Source organism: Bombus fervidus, chromosome 6 (assembly GCF_041682495.2).
Source record: "Bombus fervidus isolate BK054 chromosome 6, iyBomFerv1, whole genome shotgun sequence".
Classification (NCBI taxonomy): Eukaryota; Metazoa; Arthropoda; class Insecta; order Hymenoptera; family Apidae; genus Bombus; species Bombus fervidus.
In genome coordinates, this window is record NC_091522.1 from 13,166,691 (window position 1) to 13,187,812 (window position 21,122).

Consider the following 21,122-nt stretch of genomic DNA (forward strand, 5'->3'; position numbering starts at 1 on the left):
CTTATTTTTTTAATCATATGTGTTAAACCCATGTAATAAGCAATAGGTTAAAAGGCGATAATAAAAGTACACGCAGCATTATTGCTTGCTATATACTCCTATTCATTTTTAAATAATTCAAGTTTGTTTTTGTCTTATCTGTATTTTCTTATCTGTCTTATTATATTGAAATTTTAATATTCGAAATAGTAAATTTTTGTAAGGATTATGTAACCAAATCTTTTTAACTGTACGAATATAATTCACCGATTTGTTGTTTACAGTAAAACGTTTTCTTAGAGTAGAACTATATATTACTTTTTTAAATAGATTTACAATTTTATATTTGTTTCCTTTCCTCGAGTTCTTGAAGCATATATTAATATCTATTGGAACACTTGTATTTACACTTAGACAAGTGAAATATTTTCAATGATCAAAAATTTTTTATTCCATGCGCTAGATATGAGTTAAAAATTTTTTTACATTTCGGTATACATTTTTTTTATCACATTACCAATACTCAAAAATCAATTAAGGCTAATACTAGTGGCTTAATAACTATTTGAAATATTTCTATTATGACAATTATATTTAGTTAGTTTCAAACTTAATATATTTTACGTTTCCACTGACTTGAATATTAGAAGTAACTGGTCTTATTTTAATGATAATAGTATGTTTGTCTCTTTTCAGTCAGTATAAATACTATACCCAGAAATATCAAGGCTATTAAACAATTAAATTAATACTAATGTGTTAGAAAAATGTTTATGCGATTACAATATTAATTGCTAATACTTTGACATGTAAAGGACATTAATAGAGGAACAAACTATAATCTATTTGTAAAAAGTATCTTTGTACTATTAAATCTGCACTTGCTTAAAAAACCAAGATTTCGTGAAATGCCGCGTTAATTCAAACAGGAACATAATTAGGAAATATGTTTACATTGTTTTTTGAATACATTACATAATATTTAGAAAACAAATTATTAATAAAAGTTTTATATTTGAAAGGAATTTTAATATCAATTAAACAACATTATCATCCTATGTTGATTAATAGTTTGTTTCTCCAATTGCGCAGAATTATAATTTATTCTTCTCTGAACATATTATATCTTTGGTTTGACACAGCAGAATATCAAAAGATTTATATTCTCAGATTTTCACAGAATTGTGCAAATAAAAGATATGATAAAATAAAAATGGTATACAAAATAATTTAATGGCTACAATTATAAATATTAGGAGTATACATCTGTATAACAATTCTATAAATTGTTGCTAATTATAATATCATAAGAATTATTTTCAGTTCTTTGAGGGAAGTAAATTAAATTGCAGTAAACACTTTTAAACAGATGGTAAAGGAAACTAAACATCTGCTAAAATCCAAGAATATAATGGTCTTAATTGGTGATTAAGAACTCTATATTCTAAATTACTGATTCCATCGGTATCATACCTTTTAGCACTGGTCTCAAGATTTTCAAATCTAGCATTGTTTGGAGATTCTTTTTTGTGTATTAACATGTAATATTGAGCAATATCAGGGCCAAAACGTGTAACCTGAAATTTAATTCAAATATAAAAAGTAATTTAACAATATTTCATGTCACCATTGTTAATAATCTTAGTTGATAATAAATATTTAACATACTTGAAGGCCTTTTGATTGTAAACGACTGTAAAAATCATCATCTTCTCCACCCCATCCATAGAAAACATTAGAGAATCCATTAACTTTTTCAAACTGTTTTCGAGTTAATGCAATTGCACCACCAAACAAACCACTGTATGGTAAGTTGTAACGGAAAGTATTTACACTTGAACTCATGTGTCTGGGCATTTTAGTGCAGGCATAAATGTTGTCCAGATTCTGAGGTATTAAATCTATGTCTTGAAAGATGAAGCAGTGAAAATCATTCACCTTGGTCGCCTCTGCATATCCAACATTGAAAAGTTTAGCACGATTAAACTCACGTATTGGACTTTGTTCTATCACAAATATTCTATAATCAAGATTTTGAGCTTGCAAGAAGGGATGAATATAATTCATAAAAATAGTCAGCTGTGTTTGACGATTTCTATATGGTAATATAATGGCCACGTTGAAAAGAGGGTGACAATTTAGAGGTTTCCACTGTCCTCCAGGTAATATACCCAGACGTCGGGCCATTGCTACGGGATCTTCTCGAGGATGTTCCTCGGGATAAAACAATTGAGATCTGCGCGGATTAATCATGATCGTGCACGAATTATCTCTTGCTGGATAAGATCTTTCCATTTCATCGTAAATATCTTCTGTTTTTATAAAAGTGTAATGTGATGCAAATCTTGCTGGGTGTAAGCAATAACCCAAAATCAAAATCGTAATGATAGCGTACGATAATCCTCGTGCATAGTCATAAAAAAAAGCGACAAAGATTTTTAAAATATTAATAATACTCCTCATCCTAACCTTTGTTTCAACTTCCAATAAACATTTCATTCAAGCAGGTGCGTTATATTTATTTTTAAATTTGTTAGTTTGTCCAATAGGTTCAACATAGTTCAAAGTATTATTTTACAACTTAAATATGAAACTTGGAGTTAAATAAAAATATTTATACGAACGCGCTTTTAAGTACACAAATGCAGGCTAAACTCAATTTTGACAGCAAAGTAAAAACTTACGTTTGCGCAATACGTGAATAAAACATGGTAGAACCACCGACGAATAGAACACATTATCAACTAACACTATCGTAAGACCAACAAATCGGTATATCAGAACGTGTGTAAAATGATGGAAGCGGTGCGTTTTAATGAAAATGAAAGTGGATGTATACAGAAATTTGTATCGAATATTTTTATTAAGCACAAATCTGATTATAACCTTACGTCAATACAATTTCACATCTGAATTGAGGTTTATAATTATACAAGTCTTGTATAACAGTTTTTCATAGTAACTAAAATGTATTAACTTTACAAAGACATTTTACGGCCTTCAATAGATATATCCACAGCTCTTCTAGTTGCTTTTATCCTTTTACTATCCATGTAGTTTTTCATATGCCTTTCAAATCTATTCATTTGTTTCTTCGTGCTCTGTAATATTATATCATTAATATATTGTGAAACATTAACTTACTAAGAACAAAATATAAGATAGTAATATTTACCCTACTAATATCAATGTCAGATTTCCAATCTGGTCTTATAACATAGTCTTTATTGGAAGGTCTAGGAACTCTAGCTCTTCCAACCCAACCAGGATCTCCAGGTCTCAATGGTCTAAACAGAAAGATTAATTACATTATCCAAATAAAATTAATTATTCTGATAATAGGAGTTTGAAAAATTCATACTTAGCATCTCCTTTTAAAGCTTTATTAATATCTTGCGATTTCTGAGAAGAACCACCATCATCACATTTTCTTCGCTTTTGTGGTGTCTGTTCTAAATCTCTTTGCATTCTTTCTTCTTTTGATAGGGCTTTAAAATCTGCAGATAAATTGAATATAGGTCTTGCCCATTCATTAATTAATTTCCCTGCTCGCTCTTTATTTTCTTTTGTTTCCTTAGGATGTTTATATAGATACATTACAGCTTTACCAATACCAGATTGCTTTAAAGAAGCTTGATCAATTCGTGGAAACTGAAATATATATATATTAGATTATTTTATTATATTTGTATATATTTTATACTTATATATAAATATATAAATGATTAAAACATGAACTTACTTCCCACAAAAGCTTCAAAAGACTGTCCCGAATTTTTAAAGACGGTAAGGACCGATCAGGCATCGGGGCCAACCAATCCGTTAAAACTGATAATACATTATGCTCCAAAAAAGCCAATTGAAGATCGTGTTTTTTAAGTTGTGATAATACTTTAGGTAACATTGCAATTTTATTAGTAGCTGGTTTGTTTTGTTGATTTAATTTTCTATCTTCCTCTGATGCAGATTTCATATCAGATAACAATTGAGCTATGATATCGTCATTATCGTTAATTATATCAATATCCTTTCTTTTGCGTCTTCGTGATTGTTCTTCTTTCTTACGTGCCATCATACGATCAAAATCTGATAATGAATCATCTCTGAAAATTAGTACGTTTATTGTAAATTTTAATCATAATGAATTATAAAATTCTTTAATGAAGCTTTTTCTATGAACTGTTACTTCATTGTAATTCTTAATCTATTGTTACATATTGTTACTTACAAATATCTGCTACTCCTGATAAGCATACGTTAAATATTATATACATTAAATTTTTATTACACATATAACCTTCAAAAAGACATAAAATCTAATTTACTTACAATCCTCCATTCGCAATCATTCCATCATCAGAATCTTCATTTTCTTGTTGTTCATTAGCCGTACTATCTACAAATTGTTTGTTCCTTGCTTCTTCATCACCATCCTCCTCTTGTTCATGACCCTCTTTTTTCATCTTCGTTAGTTCATCGTTTCCATCATTTTCCGAATCTACTATTTCATGTTTTGACTTTTTTGTTGCTTTAACACCATCCTCTTCTTCTTCAGAATCGGATAAAACTCTACTTCTCTTTTTAACTGCACCTCCTGAATCTTCACTTCGACTTCTTGATCTCCTAGATTTTGATGCTGAACGAGATCTTGATCTTGATTTAGACCGAGATGAATGTCTAGATCTGGCAGCTGATACTGACCTTGATCGCGAGCGTGATGGCGAACGCGATCTTGAACGTGATCTTGAACGTGATCTTGACGGTGAATGTGAAGCTGATCTTGAGGGAGATTTTGACTTTGATCGAGATCTCGATTTTGAACGCGATCCAGAACGCGACCTAGAAACAGATGCTTTTGAGCTGGAGCGAGATGACCTGGAACTAGACCTTGACCGAGAACTTCTCCTTGAAGCTGGAGACTGTGATCCTTTGCGTGATCCAGATATTGATCTGGATTTCGATCTTGATTTTGACCTTGACATTGATTTTCTTGACCCAGATCGCGAACGTGATCTAGACTTTGACGCGTGCCTCGAACCAGATGGCGTCCTTGACTTTGAACGTGACACCTTAGGTTCCGCTGAGGGTGATCTAGATAACGATCCTTTTGGAGATACTGTAGGTGACTGTTTCCTTGATCCAGAGTCTGATTTAGATCGTGATCGAGATCGAGATTTACGTTTGCCATCTGGAGACCTCGTAAGAGATTTTGAACGTGTATTATTGTGCGAATTAGGAGAATCTTTTCTTGATCTTTCTATCGATTGAGATTTTGATCTAAAACGTGATCGAGAATTTCTAGTAGGCGATGGTGAGTGAGTCTTTCCTTCCAAAGATGAGGAAAGCGATGCTTTTTTCTCATGAGATTTAGATCTACTACGTGATTTTCGATTTGGACTATTGGAAGGGGACCGAGATTTTAGCGAATTTGATCGGGATCGGGATCTAACAACTGTTTTCGGAGATCTAGAAGGGGAACGGGATGGTGATCGAGAATTCGCTTTATACGGTGTAGGAGATCTAGAACAGGAACGAGAATTCACTTTTGGGGAAGACGGCGGGTTACTTCGTTTAGTCGACGTCGATCTGGACCTGGATCTAGATCGTGAATTTTCTCGCGATGCTAAATCAAGACTTCTTCTAGATTCTGCTAAAGAAGAACTTCTTGATCTTGACCGGGATTTTGCTGAATGTATCGAACGTGGTGATTGTAATTCGCTTTGAGTAACCTTTCCATCTATTTCTGGTGATGGAGATTTAGAAGGTGATCTAGAATTACTTTTCCTTCCAACAGACTTTGAACTAGATCTAGATGATCTTCGATTTTTAACAGAAGACGGTGAAATTGATCGGTTTCTGGAAGGTGAACGCGAAGGTGATCGTGAAGGCGATCTAGAATATGATTTCCTGGAGTTAGCATTAGAAATCACAGAAGCTGGTGATCTTGGTTGGGCAGGTGATGATTGATTAGATCTAAAAGAAAATATTAAATGTTGTTATATACTATAAGTAATATTTTAGAATTATTTAGATAGATACGAATGTAAAACCTTGGAGAACGGCTGGCAGAATTTGATTTAGATCTACTTCTAATAGACCTTTGGGAATCCACCGATGGACTTCTAGATTTTCCTTGCTCATCTTCGGAATCGCTTCTTTCTTCTGGAATAAGTAACCACTACATTAGGAATATAAAGGTCCAAAAACACAAGCAATATTCCTTATCATATGCATATTAAAAAAGGTTAATTTTAGTAATATTAACTTTTATTTTTTAGTAATAACTTTTTCAGTTAATCGTGTTTAGAAAAATTTATGCCATTGTATTTACCTTCGCGATTCATTGCACTTATATACAAATAAAAATGTACACTTTGTCAATAATTATTACTAAACACTTCTTTCTCCGAAACAACGATATACGTATTTTTCATAAAGGTCCTGCTAAATCAAAAAATAGTTTCTTGTTCCTAACAATAAATCAGAATTGACACACATATTCAAGAAATACATTTACTGTGGTATAATTTAAGAAATATAGAAAATTCGTCTGATATACGCGTTAGTAGACACTTTGGTTTTGACTTTCTTGTTATGTTAAGGTTAGATATTCAGACAACTGATCACTATGCTGCTTAAATCGAATATAACCTTTGTTACTATACGATCATAGGCAAGCTCTAAGTACATATGTATACATGTGCATTAAAATAATTTTATGACTAATATTATAATTGTTAAACGTATATAATACTTTTTTTATATTATACATTATTGCAAAAGGCATTATTAGTAAATAGGATTGATTTACGGATTGAAATTTGTTTAACTTTAAACAAATAAGAATATAATTTGAGTGAAGTTTAACGTAATTTTATTGTAACATTGCTTTCTATTGTGCGTATATTCGATGGTTTGGTCGAAATTAACCGAAGATTACCGAGCTTCACCGAATATGCTTAAAGAACAAAATGGCGGCTGTGGCAAAGTTTTCGCCGCCCGTATGAGAAATTCGCATTCATCAAGATTGAATAGTTCGCGATAAACGTTGATCGACTAGTAACCCTGCCTGGGTTATGTAGCTAAGACCGCGAGTGAAAATTCGTTGGTGTCGTAGTACGTCGAGACAGCCCGATGCAGGTCGCGCGCAATTCTCGTAACTCAAATCATGACTTCGATGCTATCCAGCTTTAACCCGCCTATCGTTAAACGATTGTTGGGTTGGAAAAAAGCAGAAGGAGAAGACAAATGGAGTGAAAAAGCTGTTAAAAGTCTGGTTAAAAAGTTAAAAAAATCCACCGGCCTCGACGAACTCGAGAAGGCCATTACTACGCAAAGTTGCAACACTAAGTGCATTACTATACCGAGGTACGCTTATTTACTTTATATGCTTTTGCGTGTATATAAATATTGCAACCAATGGAATTATACTTTTTTTCACTATTGTTCATTCATTTTTATATCTATTTCATGGTACGTACGATGTCAGCGTAAGGTATTCGGGTATTGGATTTATTTGTATCATCTGCATTGAAACTCGGAGAAATAGAAAGCGTTCGTGTGTGCACTTCGCCGTTCATATTTACGTATCATGTATTCGTACGTATGTCACATTGTATGTCCACTGACAGCTCTTTTTACCGTTGACCAATATAAACAAAAGACGATCTTCCACTCTTTTTAATAGATTTATCAAGTCCGGTATTTTAATAAACTTCACCTCATAATTGTATTGTGCCAAGTGTTTCCACTGTAGTATCATAATTTCGATCGTGATTGTGGTTAAGACACGCATAGCCGTACGTTTGTTGGTCATTACAGTATATAAATATTGAACGGAGCTGTGCTTTAAATTTCTTAAAATTTTGTAATCAATCGAGTTCACATAATTTAGTATATATTCGTTATTTATACAGTTTGGGATAAACAAAACTCGAGAAGTTTTCCATTTGGAATTATATCATCGGTTGCTAATATTACTTTCGAAATTCTAATACATGTCATTCTTTCAGAGAGATTCGGTTTCTCCGTTATCACTTTTAGAGTTAGCCGATCTAAAATCGCGCGAGTGCTTGCCTACGAGTACGTTCTATTTTCATATGTTAGAGAGTTCGCTTAGCATTCTATAACATCTATTTTTCTTTTTCTTCTTTTTTCAAGTAAAAACCTGAAAGGCTGTTTTCAATCTAGTTTCTATACGGATCACAAATAATCGTTACACGTACATTTCCTGACACGTTGTGTATTAATTATCACATACATATACAAATACAAATTCAACACGATACTAATGTTATTATGCACGGTTACATATTTGTTTATTTTTTGTAGGTACGATACGATACGATAGCCCGTACGATAGTTGTACGTGTCGATTGTACATCGTTATCTTAGTAGTTATGTAATAATTTTAAGGAAGATGCGATCGCAAACAAATAATTAGACGGAACCATGCGTAACAATGTCCTATACGGAAAACGATGCAAATGAGATTTATTTCGGTAGTGTTTCTCGTTTTCCGTTTCCAATCAAAATAAGCGGCGATGAACGCACGCAGCATCCGTTCCGATTGAAATGTGCGTTATGAATGAAACTCACGTGTGAGTCACGTTGCTCTTCGGTATCCATCCTTTTACGCTAGAATTTTCTTTGTCATTACGATTGTCTTATTTTTCGTTTAGTAACCAGTGGTACCAGAAGCTCGAATATTCTCAATAGGCGTAATACTTAAATTGTACGTACCGTCATTTGCGTTTTCCGCAAGCGGATATGCTTCAACTATATTAATAACACGTACTGTGTGTTTTAGCGAATACTGGATACCGCGACAGGATTAGACAGTTGCTGCTAATGATGGTCGATGATAATTAGAGCCGTTTAATAATAAGAACGTTCTACAATATTATGGCTCGTCGTGATACTCTTGTGACATAATTTTTGCTTCAAGTATATGCCATGCGCTGTCTGTTAATATTTATCGGATAGTATACGATAGGATAAATATCGATAACCTAGCTAGGATACGCTGGTTCTAGTTAGTGTGCGTGAATAAATCGTATATCGAAATCGATTGTAGCTCGGCGCGCAGCTCGTAACGACTTTATTAATAGTAATCCTAGCCACGTTGTCGCGCGTTCAAGGATATTCAGAGAAGAGAGGGAAAGTCTGTCATCGAGAAAGGCAGATCCTTTTGTAACTCGAACGAAACGCGTTTGCTTCGCGGTTTCGTTCGCTTCGGTTTGCATTACGTTTCCCGTTTCCCGACGACGCGTCTCATCGCGTCAGGGAATCTCTGTCTGTTGCAGTTTTTCGATCGATCGAGATCGCACACCGTGCGATCGCATGATACGCGTCCGGAAATTCGATTTCGCTCAGTTATCTGACGCTCCGCACAACGTCGCGCCTCGATTAAATAACCATCTACCTGGAGAATACTCGGTCATTAGCTAATGTTTGACTTTGTGCCGCGATTCGCTCGCGCGCACGCTTACACCAGGTAATTCCTATTCCAGGGAATTACATACTTGCTCGTCGCGCGCACACGCCGAGCCGAGTTGTTCCGATGTTACGAAGTACATATTCTTCTGTTTTTCTCTTGACTGTAAAGGTACGCTAAATTGGTAGCTTTACCAGCTACACTGTTGCGTTATCACAACCTTTTTAACCATCATACCTTTTTTTCTAGACATGAATTTTCGCGTTGTTGGATCGATCGACCACGAGGTATTTATTTAACCGTAGGTAGTCACATACACGCACGCACGCACACATGTACAAACGGTAGAATTTCATTTACCCGTAATCGTTGGAAGACAAATAATTCAAACAATTCAAGTTCGTATAACGATAGTTGATCGGTTTTTCCATTATCATCTACTAGAATAAAAAAGTTAAATTGTCTTCAAATAAACCAAGTTCTACCGTATAGATCGAAAGATAGGAGGAAAATCAAATATCGCGTATCATCGTCGGATGAAAGTTTTGCTATCATTGTTTCTTCTTTATCTGTCTGAGAAAACAAGACCTTTGTCCGAACCGTAACTTTTTCGATTATATCACAGTGTGAACGAACAGGCGAATCTCGTACGTACCATTCTTCTAGGTAGGTAGAGTCTGATCGAAACGTCCTATTTACATTATGGAATCGCACGCATTATCGACAATACTCCTTGCCAGTACCTAGATTAATCATTGTTTACGTAACGAAATCGATACAGCAAGGGGTATTTACGTAAAAAATGAATGACACAGATTTCGTAGTAGTTGATTTTTTATTTCGTCGAAAGAAAAGCATGACTTGTAGCAGGAATTACGTAAGTTCGTATAACGTCGTTCGTCGAATTCGCGTCGATTCTCGTTTACCTACCGAACGCGTTCGTAAAACCTACGAACCTGCGACGTGATAATTTTTCAATAACCTTGTAGCTTTCGTACGATCTTTATCATCGTTTCCATCTCGCGCGAAATACATCGAGAATAGGTATATAGAAAAATGGAAATTATTCCGTGAACCAGCGTGCAAATGCGTTTCGTTCCGAGAAGCATTCTGGTTATCCTTGTAACTCGTTGTTGCGCGTATGCATCCAAGAACGGAATCAGAGTAGCTTCGTTCCACATGATACAATCAATCTCGTTGCTTTCGTTCGCTGGCTTTATCAAAAATAGCTTCTTCCCTGTTAACTTTCTCTTAGCTCTTTTCTCATTTCGTTATTTCGTAAGCGAAATTCGTCATCGCGTTATCGATACGAGTAATCAGAAGTTTCTGACGAGATCGCGTTCCCTTACATCCCGTTGATTCGATCTCATCGATTCTATCGCGTTAATTCTATCTACGTATGTGAAATTATTCGATAGACGACTGGTTGCTTTTCGTCTGATAATCGAACGTAAATTTGCCGGCTTATCGACGAGTTCGCTTTGTCCCTACCGAGGCCAGCGAAACTTTTAGCCGCTCAAAGTACTTTCGCGTTCTCGGAAACGTGGCGACTGTCCATGCGTCGTGAATTTGTTTTTGTTCGGATATACCTAAAGAGGCATAACGTCGAAAAATAGTGGAACACGCAGGATCTCTTCTATCTGTTTTATGTGTTTTTATGCTCGCGTGAATGCGTGCGTGCGTGCGTGCGTAAATCGAGCAGAGACGAGCCGGGCTATACAGTGACTCACGAAAGTATTCGAACGTTGGTTGTTAAAGCTCGTAACGATCAGAACGTGCAGGTTACACTTAAGACCCGAAAACAGTATTATAACTGCTGTAAGATACAAATATCAATTAACGTAAGACGGCATTTGTAGATATTACGAAGCATTTATTACAACGATGTACAAAAACAAGGTCCGGAAAGTGATCGAACGTCTAAATGTTAAGCGAGTTAAAGTTTGCATACATTTCTGTACACACAGTGGAAATGTTGGTCGACTCAACTGTAGAAATATCGTGTACCGAGCTTCGTGTTTCGCTGTGAATAATATTGGCTTGCATGCTGACAAGGAGTTACAAAAGATCAGAAACACGGATATTCGAGAGGGAATCGATATTAAAACCGAGATAGATAAAGCGAGTACGCAAAGATGGAAATATAGGCAGATCGACAAATTATTAGATAGATACGTGTTTACGATACGTTGTATCTTCGAAAAATCCAAAGAAACCGAGGAAATAGTTGCAAACAGACATCGCACAGACAGACCAGAAAAGCTAACCGATAGAGAAGAAAACATGATTATACGCGAAATAAAAGAGGATCGAAATATCTCGTACCACGATACTACTTCGGGAAGAACGTTCATGCGGAATTATGTCACAGGATTTTGCGAAACAACGATTTCCATGTTGGTATTCCAAGAAAAAAAAAAAAAATCATCCATCGATAAAACGTATCGAGCCAGACGTTTAAGATTCGGAAAGGAATTCATAAATAAAGCGCATGTCGTACAAGCAGTAATCGAAGCCAAAGGAGGCGCAACTAAACATTAACGTAAACTAAGGTAGGTATAATTAATACCGTTCGATTACTTCCGTTACCCTGTTTCTGTATATCATCGCAACGAACGTTTCGTAACTTCTACAAACGTTATTCGATTCGCTCCAGGTTCTAGGCATATAATTTTGATACTTGTATCTTACAGCAGATATGATACTATTATCAGATCTTAAGATCGACATGCATATTTCGGTTGTTTAAAGGTTTAATAGCGGCCGTTCGAATACTTTCGTCAGCCACTGTATATCGCAGCCAGCGCGAATAAGTGCACAGCTCACGTACTGTCTGTTTTCTTTCCTTTCTTCCTTTTAAAAAACGTGGGAGCGCACTCCGTCTGGTTGTCCGTGCAATCGACGATTAAACCCGATTAAGTCGCGCCTCTCGTTTGATGCATACGTGGAAAGAATTTCACGGCGAATGCGACTCTCTGTCCTCGAGTAGGCAATGGTGCGTCAGCAAGATGACTGAAATTGCAGAAGGAACGAGACCACGGATCGCTACGTTCTCCTTATTCTCCAATAGAGAACTTTGCTATTTCGTCTAGCCGCGATTTTGCATATTTTTAATTTATCCCCTGTTTAAGTTACGCGCGTTCGTTTGTTTTGGCCCGCCACGATCGCCATCACGATCGTATCGCTGTTATACAGACAGGCGAGCGGCGCGTTATCGTTGCGATTTCGGTATCGCGACGATGATGAATCGTTCGACAGATTTATATTTCCCGTAACTCGATATTGAAAATATAAGGTCCGGCCTGGAGTGATGTAATCTCGTTGAGCATTTACAGCGCCAACAACGTGATTCGGCACCTTCAGTTTCTCAACAGCGTAATCGCACGTCTCTGAGCATTGCATCGTTGAAAATGTAATTCCGCGGAATCGCGTAGCGTCGCTGCCGCGAAATTACAACGTTGGGTCTTATATTTCCAACGATGCAATAATCCACGAGCGTGCGATCTTGTTATCGAAAACGTAAATTTGTCGAATCACACGATCACGAGATCGCTGCTACGTCGCATTGCTCGCCTACGCCTGGCGGTCTCTCCCCGCGCCCTACGTCCTAACGATTTCCCTCTTTATCTCCGTTAACGATTCGAGAATTATCGAGAATCGATCTCAGAACGGTTATTAATCGGCGTAGCTATCGGCCGATCGGGCAATTGGTTCATCGACGTATCGACAAGAAGTTTCGGTGTAAATGCGATACGCGATGGCTCGCTGCGGCCACCTTTCAAAGCGGTCGATAAAAGCCGCGCGCGCGTCGCTACGAATGAATCGTCGAGACATTCGAGTTACTCGATATTGTTGGAGAATCGGCAATATTGTTGTCCGTGTATCTATTGACGTTACGTAACAACTGGATACAGTAGACTGGGAGGTCGGAGGGAGGCGGACGATCGCGTATACTCGCGGTATCATAGGAGACGACGTTTCCTCGAATACCTTCGTAAAGGCATCCGCGGTGATTCCGCTCTTCTTCTCTTTGCTTCGTACAAGCTTCGAGGAAGTTTGTACGGTTCGGAATGATTTGTATTTTCCGAAGAACGCAAATCACGTCGAAACATCGTATATACAAAGTTACGCTGTATAAGATGCCTATTCCCTGGTTGTTTCACTTTAAAAATCGTTTCGGACGTTTATTACGTTCCGTTCAGGCGTCCCGTTTATTTGTCATCGAGATGATGATGAGATCATCGTCGATGAAATGCGAAACTCCGTTCTGTTCGAACGTTTGGTCGCGAAGTCTTGTTCCGCATCTTCGGGAACTATACTTTCTCCTATGGCAGCTCGATAAGCTCGGCTGGATCGTAGCGATAATACTTGACGCGCGAATTTAGGCCCGAAATTGAGATCGAGATCGCGCAGGAAACTACCATATAAATTCCGTGCGAGCGTTTCTGAATTATTATGTAACGAAGAGTAGTGTCGAGCGATTCCAATTGAGGGTCACACGCACGTAGACTATACACGACGAACAGATAGATAGGCAGAGAAAGCGAGCGAGATCGAGGGACAGAGAAGAGGGGAGGAAAGAGGACTGCGAAGATGAAACGAGAGGAAAAGCAGATTCAAAAATCGTTATACGTACGGTGAATTCGTTTTAATCTCTGATTAACTGCCCGTCTTATAAACTTTTTAGTAACCGTTTAGACGAATATTTGTAATTTTGTTGCAACACGGTGCCAGATGAAAAATGTTGAAACGTTACGTGTAATCGTTGCGTTGGTGATTTTTATGTCGAAGAATCGGTGTTATTCGACTTGAGAGAAAATTTTCTCACGAATACCACCCTGTCCTCGTGCAAGCGAAATAATAAATATTTCATCATCGGGTAAGGGTTTAATTACTAGTTTCTTAAAAATCTGCGTCCGAGAGACAGAATCGTAAACGCTAGATAGGCGAAAATTACACGGTTACTTCCGCCACTGATCGTTTGCCTCGCATTTCCTCCATTCGTCGGCTATGAGTTTCTCCGTTTCCGGCCTCTTGCATCTCCCTCGAGCCAATTCGAGTCGGCTAAGCCGATTACGAGAAAGATACAGAGGGAGAGATCGAAAGAAGGAACGATGAGTGGTGATCGACGATCGAGCGAGACGATTCGTTCGGCAAGCTACCCTTGTCAAGAGAGAAACGTTGCAGCGAATGTACGGCGGCAGTTTCTTTTTGTCGGCAGGCGCCACCGCTTCCGGCGCGGCAGACGCGAATACAGGAGTCTAGAGCGAAAAAGAGAGAGCAAAGGAAGCAGGAGGAAGTTTGCTGGAAGCGTATATACATTAAAGCAAGAGTTTTACGACTCGGTCGGGTGTCGAGCTCTCGCGGTTAGCTTAAGCCTCGATGTTTCGGCGATGTTGTTACCCTCTTAGAGGTATGCCGTACCATCGACGACGATAAACGCGTTTGAGAAAGTGTCGCGTTGCTAGTCGCGATTCTACTTCCGTAAATCGAGTTACGCGATCGATGTACGTACGATTCGTTCGAATTTTGCGCAAAGTTTTTTTTTTCCGGCTGGTCGGTCGCGTGACACGATTCGCGTACGTACGTACGTACGTGGCAGGATTTTAAGCCCTTTCGAAAGTTTCGAAAGAAAGATACTTAGGAAAGATTTGATTTTATTTCTGTTTCTGGACGCAAGGCCTAGCCCCGGCGGTGTCGGTGACAACGGTGTCCAAGGAGTACGCGGCAAAGGATTGCCGCACGTGATCTACTGCCGACTTTGGCGCTGGCCCGATTTACAGTCGCACCACGAACTAAGGGCAATCGAGCATTGCGAGTACGCGTTCACGCAAAAACGGGACGAAGTCTGCATCAACCCGTACCACTATCAACGAATACAAACACCAGGTATGTAGATGGCGCGTTTCATTAACGGTTTCAGTTTTTGTTTATGTTGCTGAAATTTTAAAACTTCGAAAAGTTGCTTTTTCTGTATCGACGCAATCGTTTATCAGCGCACGAAATTTTAGTTTTGCCAGCCATTCTCGTACCACGGCATACCTTGGCCGGGGACGAGTCCGTCCTATACAATACTTCCATCGAGGAGCTCAGTGTCAGCGTGCCAGAAAACACGAGCTTCCACGCGACGTTAAATCATCAGCACCATAATCAACAAAGCATACCGCAGTCACCGCAACAACAGCAGCAACAACAACAGCAACAGCCACAGAACAATCCGTATCAAGGAATGCAGGTTGATATCGGACAAAGTTCCACTTCTTATTTCGAAGAATAACACGTACAAACTTTATTTTGGATAGAAGAGGATCTTTTTCTTTCTTAGAGTATGCAGGCGACAAGTCCGGCTAGCGTTGGGAGCCTAGGAAGTGTTCAGGGTTCACCACATCCGGCGCCTGGGTCCATGGATCCTCCTGCCGATACTCCACCTCCGGGATATATAAGCGAAGATGGTGATAACATGGATCACAACGATAACATGTCCTTATCGCGTTTGTCTCCCAGTCCTGTCGACGCACAACCAGTTATGTATTGCGAACCAGCATTTTGGTGAGTGATCGTTCACGGGTTACGCAACATCATGCTCGAACTTCCATGCAACGTGGATCCAGTTTGACGCATTATCCTTGTCAAGGGTCGATTCAAATTGTTCTTCATATCTGATTTCTCTCTTTTTTGTTCCTACAAGGTGTTCGATAAGTTACTACGAGCTGAATACGAGAGTAGGCGAGACGTTTCATGCGTCGCAACCGAGCATAACGGTGGACGGATTCACCGATCCCAGTAACTCCGAACGTTTTTGTTTGGGTTTACTGTCGAACGTTAATCGTAACACCGTGGTTGAACAGACGAGACGACATATCGGGAAAGGAGCTAGATTATATTACATTGGTGGTGAGGTGTTTGCCGAATGTTTATCGGATTCGAGCATTTTTGTTCAAAGTCCTAATTGTAATCAACGTTATGGTTGGCACCCTGCCACTGTTTGTAAAATACCACCCGGTAAGTGTATAATTCGACGTAACACGTTACAGGTTCGCTGTACTTCTTGTATTCTCTTTTAACGTTAAAACCGAAGCTTATTTTATAGATCTTTTCTCGTTTGATCTTTCTCGCAGGTTGCAACTTGAAGATCTTCAATAACCAAGAATTTGCCGCTTTGTTATCGCAATCAGTTTCCCAAGGATTCGAAGCAGTGTACCAGTTGACTCGTATGTGCACGATCAGAATGAGTTTTGTAAAGGGTTGGGGAGCAGCGTATCGTCGGCAAACCGTGACGTCGACTCCTTGTTGGATAGAGTTGCATTTAAACGGTCCGTTACAGTGGCTCGATAGGGTACTCACGCAGATGGGATCGCCGCGTTTACCCTGTTCCTCAATGTCATAAGGTTGTATGCTTTTCTCCTTGATGGATGCGGGAAAACAGGGACAATTCACATGCTGTCATTGTTGTCGTCGTTGTGTACATTGGTTTTTCTTACCGCGGATTTATTGTTCTATCCGAATTCTTTCCAATCACCACCGACCACAGTGATAAACAGTGCAAGAAAAATAGATACGATCACCGTTTTTACGAAGCGTATACGTGTATCCTAGCTTGAAAAGTGCATGGAATACGAGATCGTGTTCGAAGTGCCAGAGAAAAGCATTCGTTCGGACGAATGAAAATAAAACTGGCGATCGGTTAGTTATAGAAACGCTCAAGTGCTCGAATCGCGTTGCTTCGTCGATTTTTCCTACGAAGAAAAGGAAAGGACGATGTGCGGGCAAATGAGTGAAGATGAGACCGGTTGAAAATATCATTTATACAGCTATCACCAGTACAGAAAACCAATTTTTTCAGTAAACTGGGACGTTACGGTTGAGAATAACAAATAACAAAATAAGTAGATACTATTGACTCACTTACCGCATTGATATGTGGATATAGTGCTTTACGATCCAGGGTTACGAATCCGATTTTAACTGAATTAACAGGGCGAAAACAAGCGCGACTCTGTGGGTGCATGTGTGTATGTACGTATACATATGGGCGTACGTTTGTATCCATATATGTAGGTGCATATGTATACGTGCATCACGTTAAAAAAAAAAAAAAAAGCTCAGTCTTTACATATTTTTATCGCTTGTTAAGTCAACGCACTTCAGTCGTACAGTATACGTCAGCCCTTACAAAATAATACATATTATGTACGTTCACACTGTTTATAGTCTGCTGAGAAGAATTTCTATATAGAGTGGGTAAACGTGTATACCCATTGAAAAGTTTCTAACAGCACTGGTCTATTTGGAGTCTTTGTCAGTGTTTTTCCTACGAATAAAGCGTTAAAAAAGAAATACATCTGTAAAGTCTATTTCTCTTACACGATAACGATACGGAAGGATTACAGTGTTCAACATGTACGTAACTATTTACACGTTTCATTAACGTTATTACATCCTTGGATGGACCAGAATGTTCAAATATTCTCATAATGGATCGCATCAGGACGTCAGATAGTTATGTTTCTGCGTATTTGGAGGTTTTGCGAATGGTTAGTCAGTTCAGACGAATCATTCAGCACATAATGCGGACAATGTTTTAACAGACATTTCTGGGTCGAAATTGAAAATGTTGTTACGTATTAAGGTGTCTTATCTCGAGTAATTGATATTCTTATTAAGGATAAGCGCTATATTTCTTAACGTTGATAGGAGTACTAAGCGCACGAAGTCTATGGTAGACAGATATATCTATTTACTTGATATCGCATGGAAAAAATTGATCAGTACTTCAGAAAATTATGTACGTATATTTACTATCGAGCATCTAAAACTTTATGCGCCACATAGCAAACGTTAACCGTATGAGTGCCACGAATTATCGCAGAAGTTAATCGGCAAGAGCCAATCTTATCCTTTTATCGATCTCCGTTTTACAATTTACAATATCCATTATTAATTTAGTTGTTTATAATTTAAAATTATTATTGAAGTTTCTGTATTGTAACATTTCTATATGACAGATGCGATGGCATTTTCCGATATAGCATGTGAACAGCGTAATCACGTTGCGTGGCACTTAGAGGGTTAAAAAAGCACATTTTGGTGTTGATATTCAGCGTAGCGAATCACTTGTTATTTAAAAATCGTTGCAGGAATGTTGGTTCGTTGTATAGGATCGTAAACGATGTTTTTTTTTTTTTTTTTATAGAGAAAAGATGTTTTTGCATGCAGAAGATAATCAATCGTTTGATTATACTCTTAAGCTTTGAAACAATATAATTGAAATGTCTTCTGAAATTTTATATGAAACTAATGAACGTAGGAAAAGCGCATACAGTTTTCGAGCGATACAAAAGGCACAATAAAATGAAAATTTATAAGGATAAGGAAACTTTATCAAGAGAGAGTGCAAGAAAATAATGGTCTGGCCTTGAATGTGAGATGCTTTTAGATATATCGAGCACATTGTTTCTACACTATTTTAAATTCATTTACAAATTGTTTTCGAGTCGAGTGTATTAAAAAGTTTCTATTTTATCGTAGAATTTATAAAATATTTCATATTCGAGACTAACCGAAACAAAAGGAAAACAATTTTTAGAAACTTCAACGTCTTTCACGTAGAACATATGAACATAAAAATGAGATAACGAAGTTACGTATTTTATTATATTATGAGATATATATTAATATCGATGTACGAATAGTCTTTGCACCAAGTGCATGGATTCAGTTATCTTCTTCTTCTTTTTTAACGAATAAATTTTTAAAAATAATCTATACACGACTTCTATGGAGTCTTTATGTACGATAGGGGCCAATTGCACGCACAGAATGTGAGATTTGATCTCAACAGGAACGTCAAATCTTATAAGGAATCGGTTCCTTTTTTTATATATTTTTTGCCAGCATCGATCATTTTACAATTTTTCTAATTAACTTTTGAAATAGTAGACAATTGGTTTAATCATTAATTCGTGTATAAAACTGTATAAATTTTATCAAGTAGAAAGGAACGATCGAATGTTTCCGTTAATTATTAAGGCAAAGAAAGCGTTGTCGTGAATAATCGCAAATGCGAAAAATCTATTTTTTTAATAGTGTCTTAATCGTTTTGACGAAGAAACATTATGTGCTAAGTTTTTAATCGCTTTAATGAAAAGGCAAGTGATTTTTGATCCATTATAGATACATAAAAATTCTCATGAATCGATCGACGTCTTTTGTTCGTATTATGTAGCTGATCACTCTGTAATATCCTATATCATTTTTCTAATATTTTATTTTATTTTTTTTTTTTTTTTACTGTTCATAGACCCGCCTTTTGTACGTCGTTAGATCAAGAGATACAGCAGCGACGAAGACGATTCGTGAACTTACCGATCACAAATTTTTATCGAATAGATACCATGTTCCAATGATTGTGTTACATTACCAATTCTAGAAGAATATCGAAGGGAGGACGAGCTTGGGCAGTAGCTATGGAAAAGATAGTCAAAAAAAAGAAAAAAACGAGATTTTAAGCGATATAATTTTATTGATTCTTAGGTAGTATTATTAATTGCACAACGTAATAACACGAATACGTTGATCTTTTATAAGGATATTTCCTACTTCTAAACAACATGCATATCTGATGTTTCATTCACGAGGGAAATTTAATGTCGTCGTAAGTTGTTCGAAATCATAAAAAAAACTTATACAGACCTCGTGAAAGTCAAACACGACATCGTCGGGCAGCTCGAATAATCGAATAGTAATACAAACGAGAAAGAAAATAACTGTATATCGGTAATATATGATGCACATCTACCTGGACTCGTGTTAATTGATATTGTCTCGCATAAGGAAAAATTAAAATGTTTGATCGTTGAATACTTAACAACCACTTGCCTCTCTGTCAGACTGCCACTAGTATATTAATTAAGGAAACATGAACAGGGGAATCGAAGAACCCGCCCTCGCCTTTCTTCGTCGTCCTGGAACTCCTACTCGTTCGTTTTACGTTAGCATAAGATCAAAATAAATACACCTATGACGTGAAGAAAGAGACAGATCACTGAAAAACGCGTTTAATTCGCCAAAGTATATTAAGTGTAGCAATTGCCAAAGTTTTTTTTCTTCTTTCTTTTTGTAAGTACAAGAACGTCGAGCCGACTGCGACTATAGTTAGTCGCGATTCAGATGCGCACGAATTGTTAAATTATAAACGTTCTCGTTTTTCTTTTTCCCTTACAAATTCGTAATTGTTACCATTGTTACCATTGTGTTTTCTTTACTTCTATTCTAGATATGTTTAGTGTCTTGACCTGCCGAACAATCGAGCGGTCCGACGATTTTATAAATTTTTAATTCTATAGCTACTTATATATTTTGTGTGCTAATAGACGCATGCACACAAAGGGAAGCATCGACTATAAGTATAACTTCTACAAATCAGATATTTTTTTACATATTAAAAAGACGTGAAATTTTTTTGCGTGCGATACATTTGATGACGGTTGTTATCGTCGATGTTCCCCTGGTGTGGATGAGATGTTTTACGAGAATACGAGATAAAATCGCGAGCTTGAAAGAACGAGTGCGAGAGTATATAGGTGAGACGTCGAGTCGATAAATATCGAGTGTGAGATTGTATGATAATTATAAATAAATGTACACATTAAGTCTAATAAACATGATTCTGTCGCTTTTTATTAATTCATAGTTACGGAGAGACTGT

The 21,122-nt window shown here is 37.3% G+C and overlaps 3 protein-coding genes across 4 annotated transcripts; 1 reads left to right on the forward strand and 2 right to left on the reverse strand.

Moving 5' to 3' along the window:
* Window positions 1–340: 340 nt before the first annotated feature.
* On the reverse strand, window positions 341–2,649 carry LOC139988470 (beta-1,4-N-acetylgalactosaminyltransferase bre-4). The gene is made up of 2 exons (XM_072005967.1): window positions 1,648–2,649; window positions 341–1,556 (listed from the first exon to the last, which is right to left on the reverse strand). Exons 1-2 carry the CDS (start codon window positions 2,476–2,478, stop codon window positions 1,362–1,364), a joined length of 1,026 nt encoding a protein of 341 aa, XP_071862068.1. The 5' UTR covers window positions 2,479–2,649; the 3' UTR covers window positions 341–1,361.
* Window positions 2,650–2,823: 174 nt separating this feature from the next.
* On the reverse strand, window positions 2,824–6,620 carry LOC139988454 (uncharacterized). Its single transcript, XM_072005920.1, has 7 exons — window positions 6,311–6,620; window positions 6,030–6,141; window positions 4,309–5,952; window positions 3,722–4,082; window positions 3,341–3,630; window positions 3,155–3,266; window positions 2,824–3,080 (listed from the first exon to the last, which is right to left on the reverse strand). The coding sequence occupies exons 1-7, from the start codon at window positions 6,321–6,323 to the stop codon at window positions 2,958–2,960; spliced, it is 2,655 nt and encodes an 884-aa protein (XP_071862021.1). The 5' UTR covers window positions 6,324–6,620; the 3' UTR covers window positions 2,824–2,957.
* Window positions 6,621–6,961: 341 nt separating this feature from the next.
* On the forward strand, window positions 6,962–21,100 carry Smox (Smad on X). 2 transcript variants are annotated; one of them, XR_011800131.2, is made up of 7 exons: window positions 6,962–7,347; window positions 15,096–15,304; window positions 15,427–15,650; window positions 15,741–15,964; window positions 16,104–16,417; window positions 16,534–17,949; window positions 19,716–21,100. XR_011800131.2 is itself a non-coding variant. In XM_072005942.2 (6 exons), the coding sequence occupies exons 1-6, from the start codon at window positions 7,148–7,150 to the stop codon at window positions 16,800–16,802; spliced, it is 1,440 nt and encodes a 479-aa protein (XP_071862043.1). In that variant the 5' UTR covers window positions 6,962–7,147; the 3' UTR covers window positions 16,803–21,100. The 2 variants fall into 2 exon arrangements, 1 of the variants encoding a protein (XP_071862043.1); XM_072005942.2 differs by having other exon boundaries at window positions 16,534–21,100.
* Window positions 21,101–21,122: the final 22 nt, after the last annotated feature.

Coding starts and splice junctions, on each gene's coding strand:
- LOC139988454 (XM_072005920.1), bottom strand. Junction 4,083..4,308: donor ATGATTGCGAATGGAGGATT/GTAAGTAAATTA, acceptor ACTAATTTTCAG/AGATGATTCATTATCAGATT. Junction 3,267..3,340: donor GCTTTAAAAGGAGATGCTAA/GTATGAATTTTT, acceptor CTTTCTGTTTAG/ACCATTGAGACCTGGAGATC.
- Smox (XM_072005942.2), top strand. CDS start 7,148: ATGACTTCGATGCTATCCAGCTTTAACCCGCCTATCGTTAAACGATTG. Junction 15,651..15,740: donor ATCCGTATCAAGGAATGCAG/GTTGATATCGGA, acceptor TTTCTTTCTTAG/AGTATGCAGGCGACAAGTCC. Junction 15,965..16,103: donor TATTGCGAACCAGCATTTTG/GTGAGTGATCGT, acceptor TGTTCCTACAAG/GTGTTCGATAAGTTACTACG.
- LOC139988470 (XM_072005967.1), bottom strand. CDS start 2,478: ATGAAATGTTTATTGGAAGTTGAAACAAAGGTTAGGATGAGGAGTATT. Junction 1,557..1,647: donor TACAATCAAAAGGCCTTCAA/GTATGTTAAATA, acceptor ATTAAATTTCAG/GTTACACGTTTTGGCCCTGA.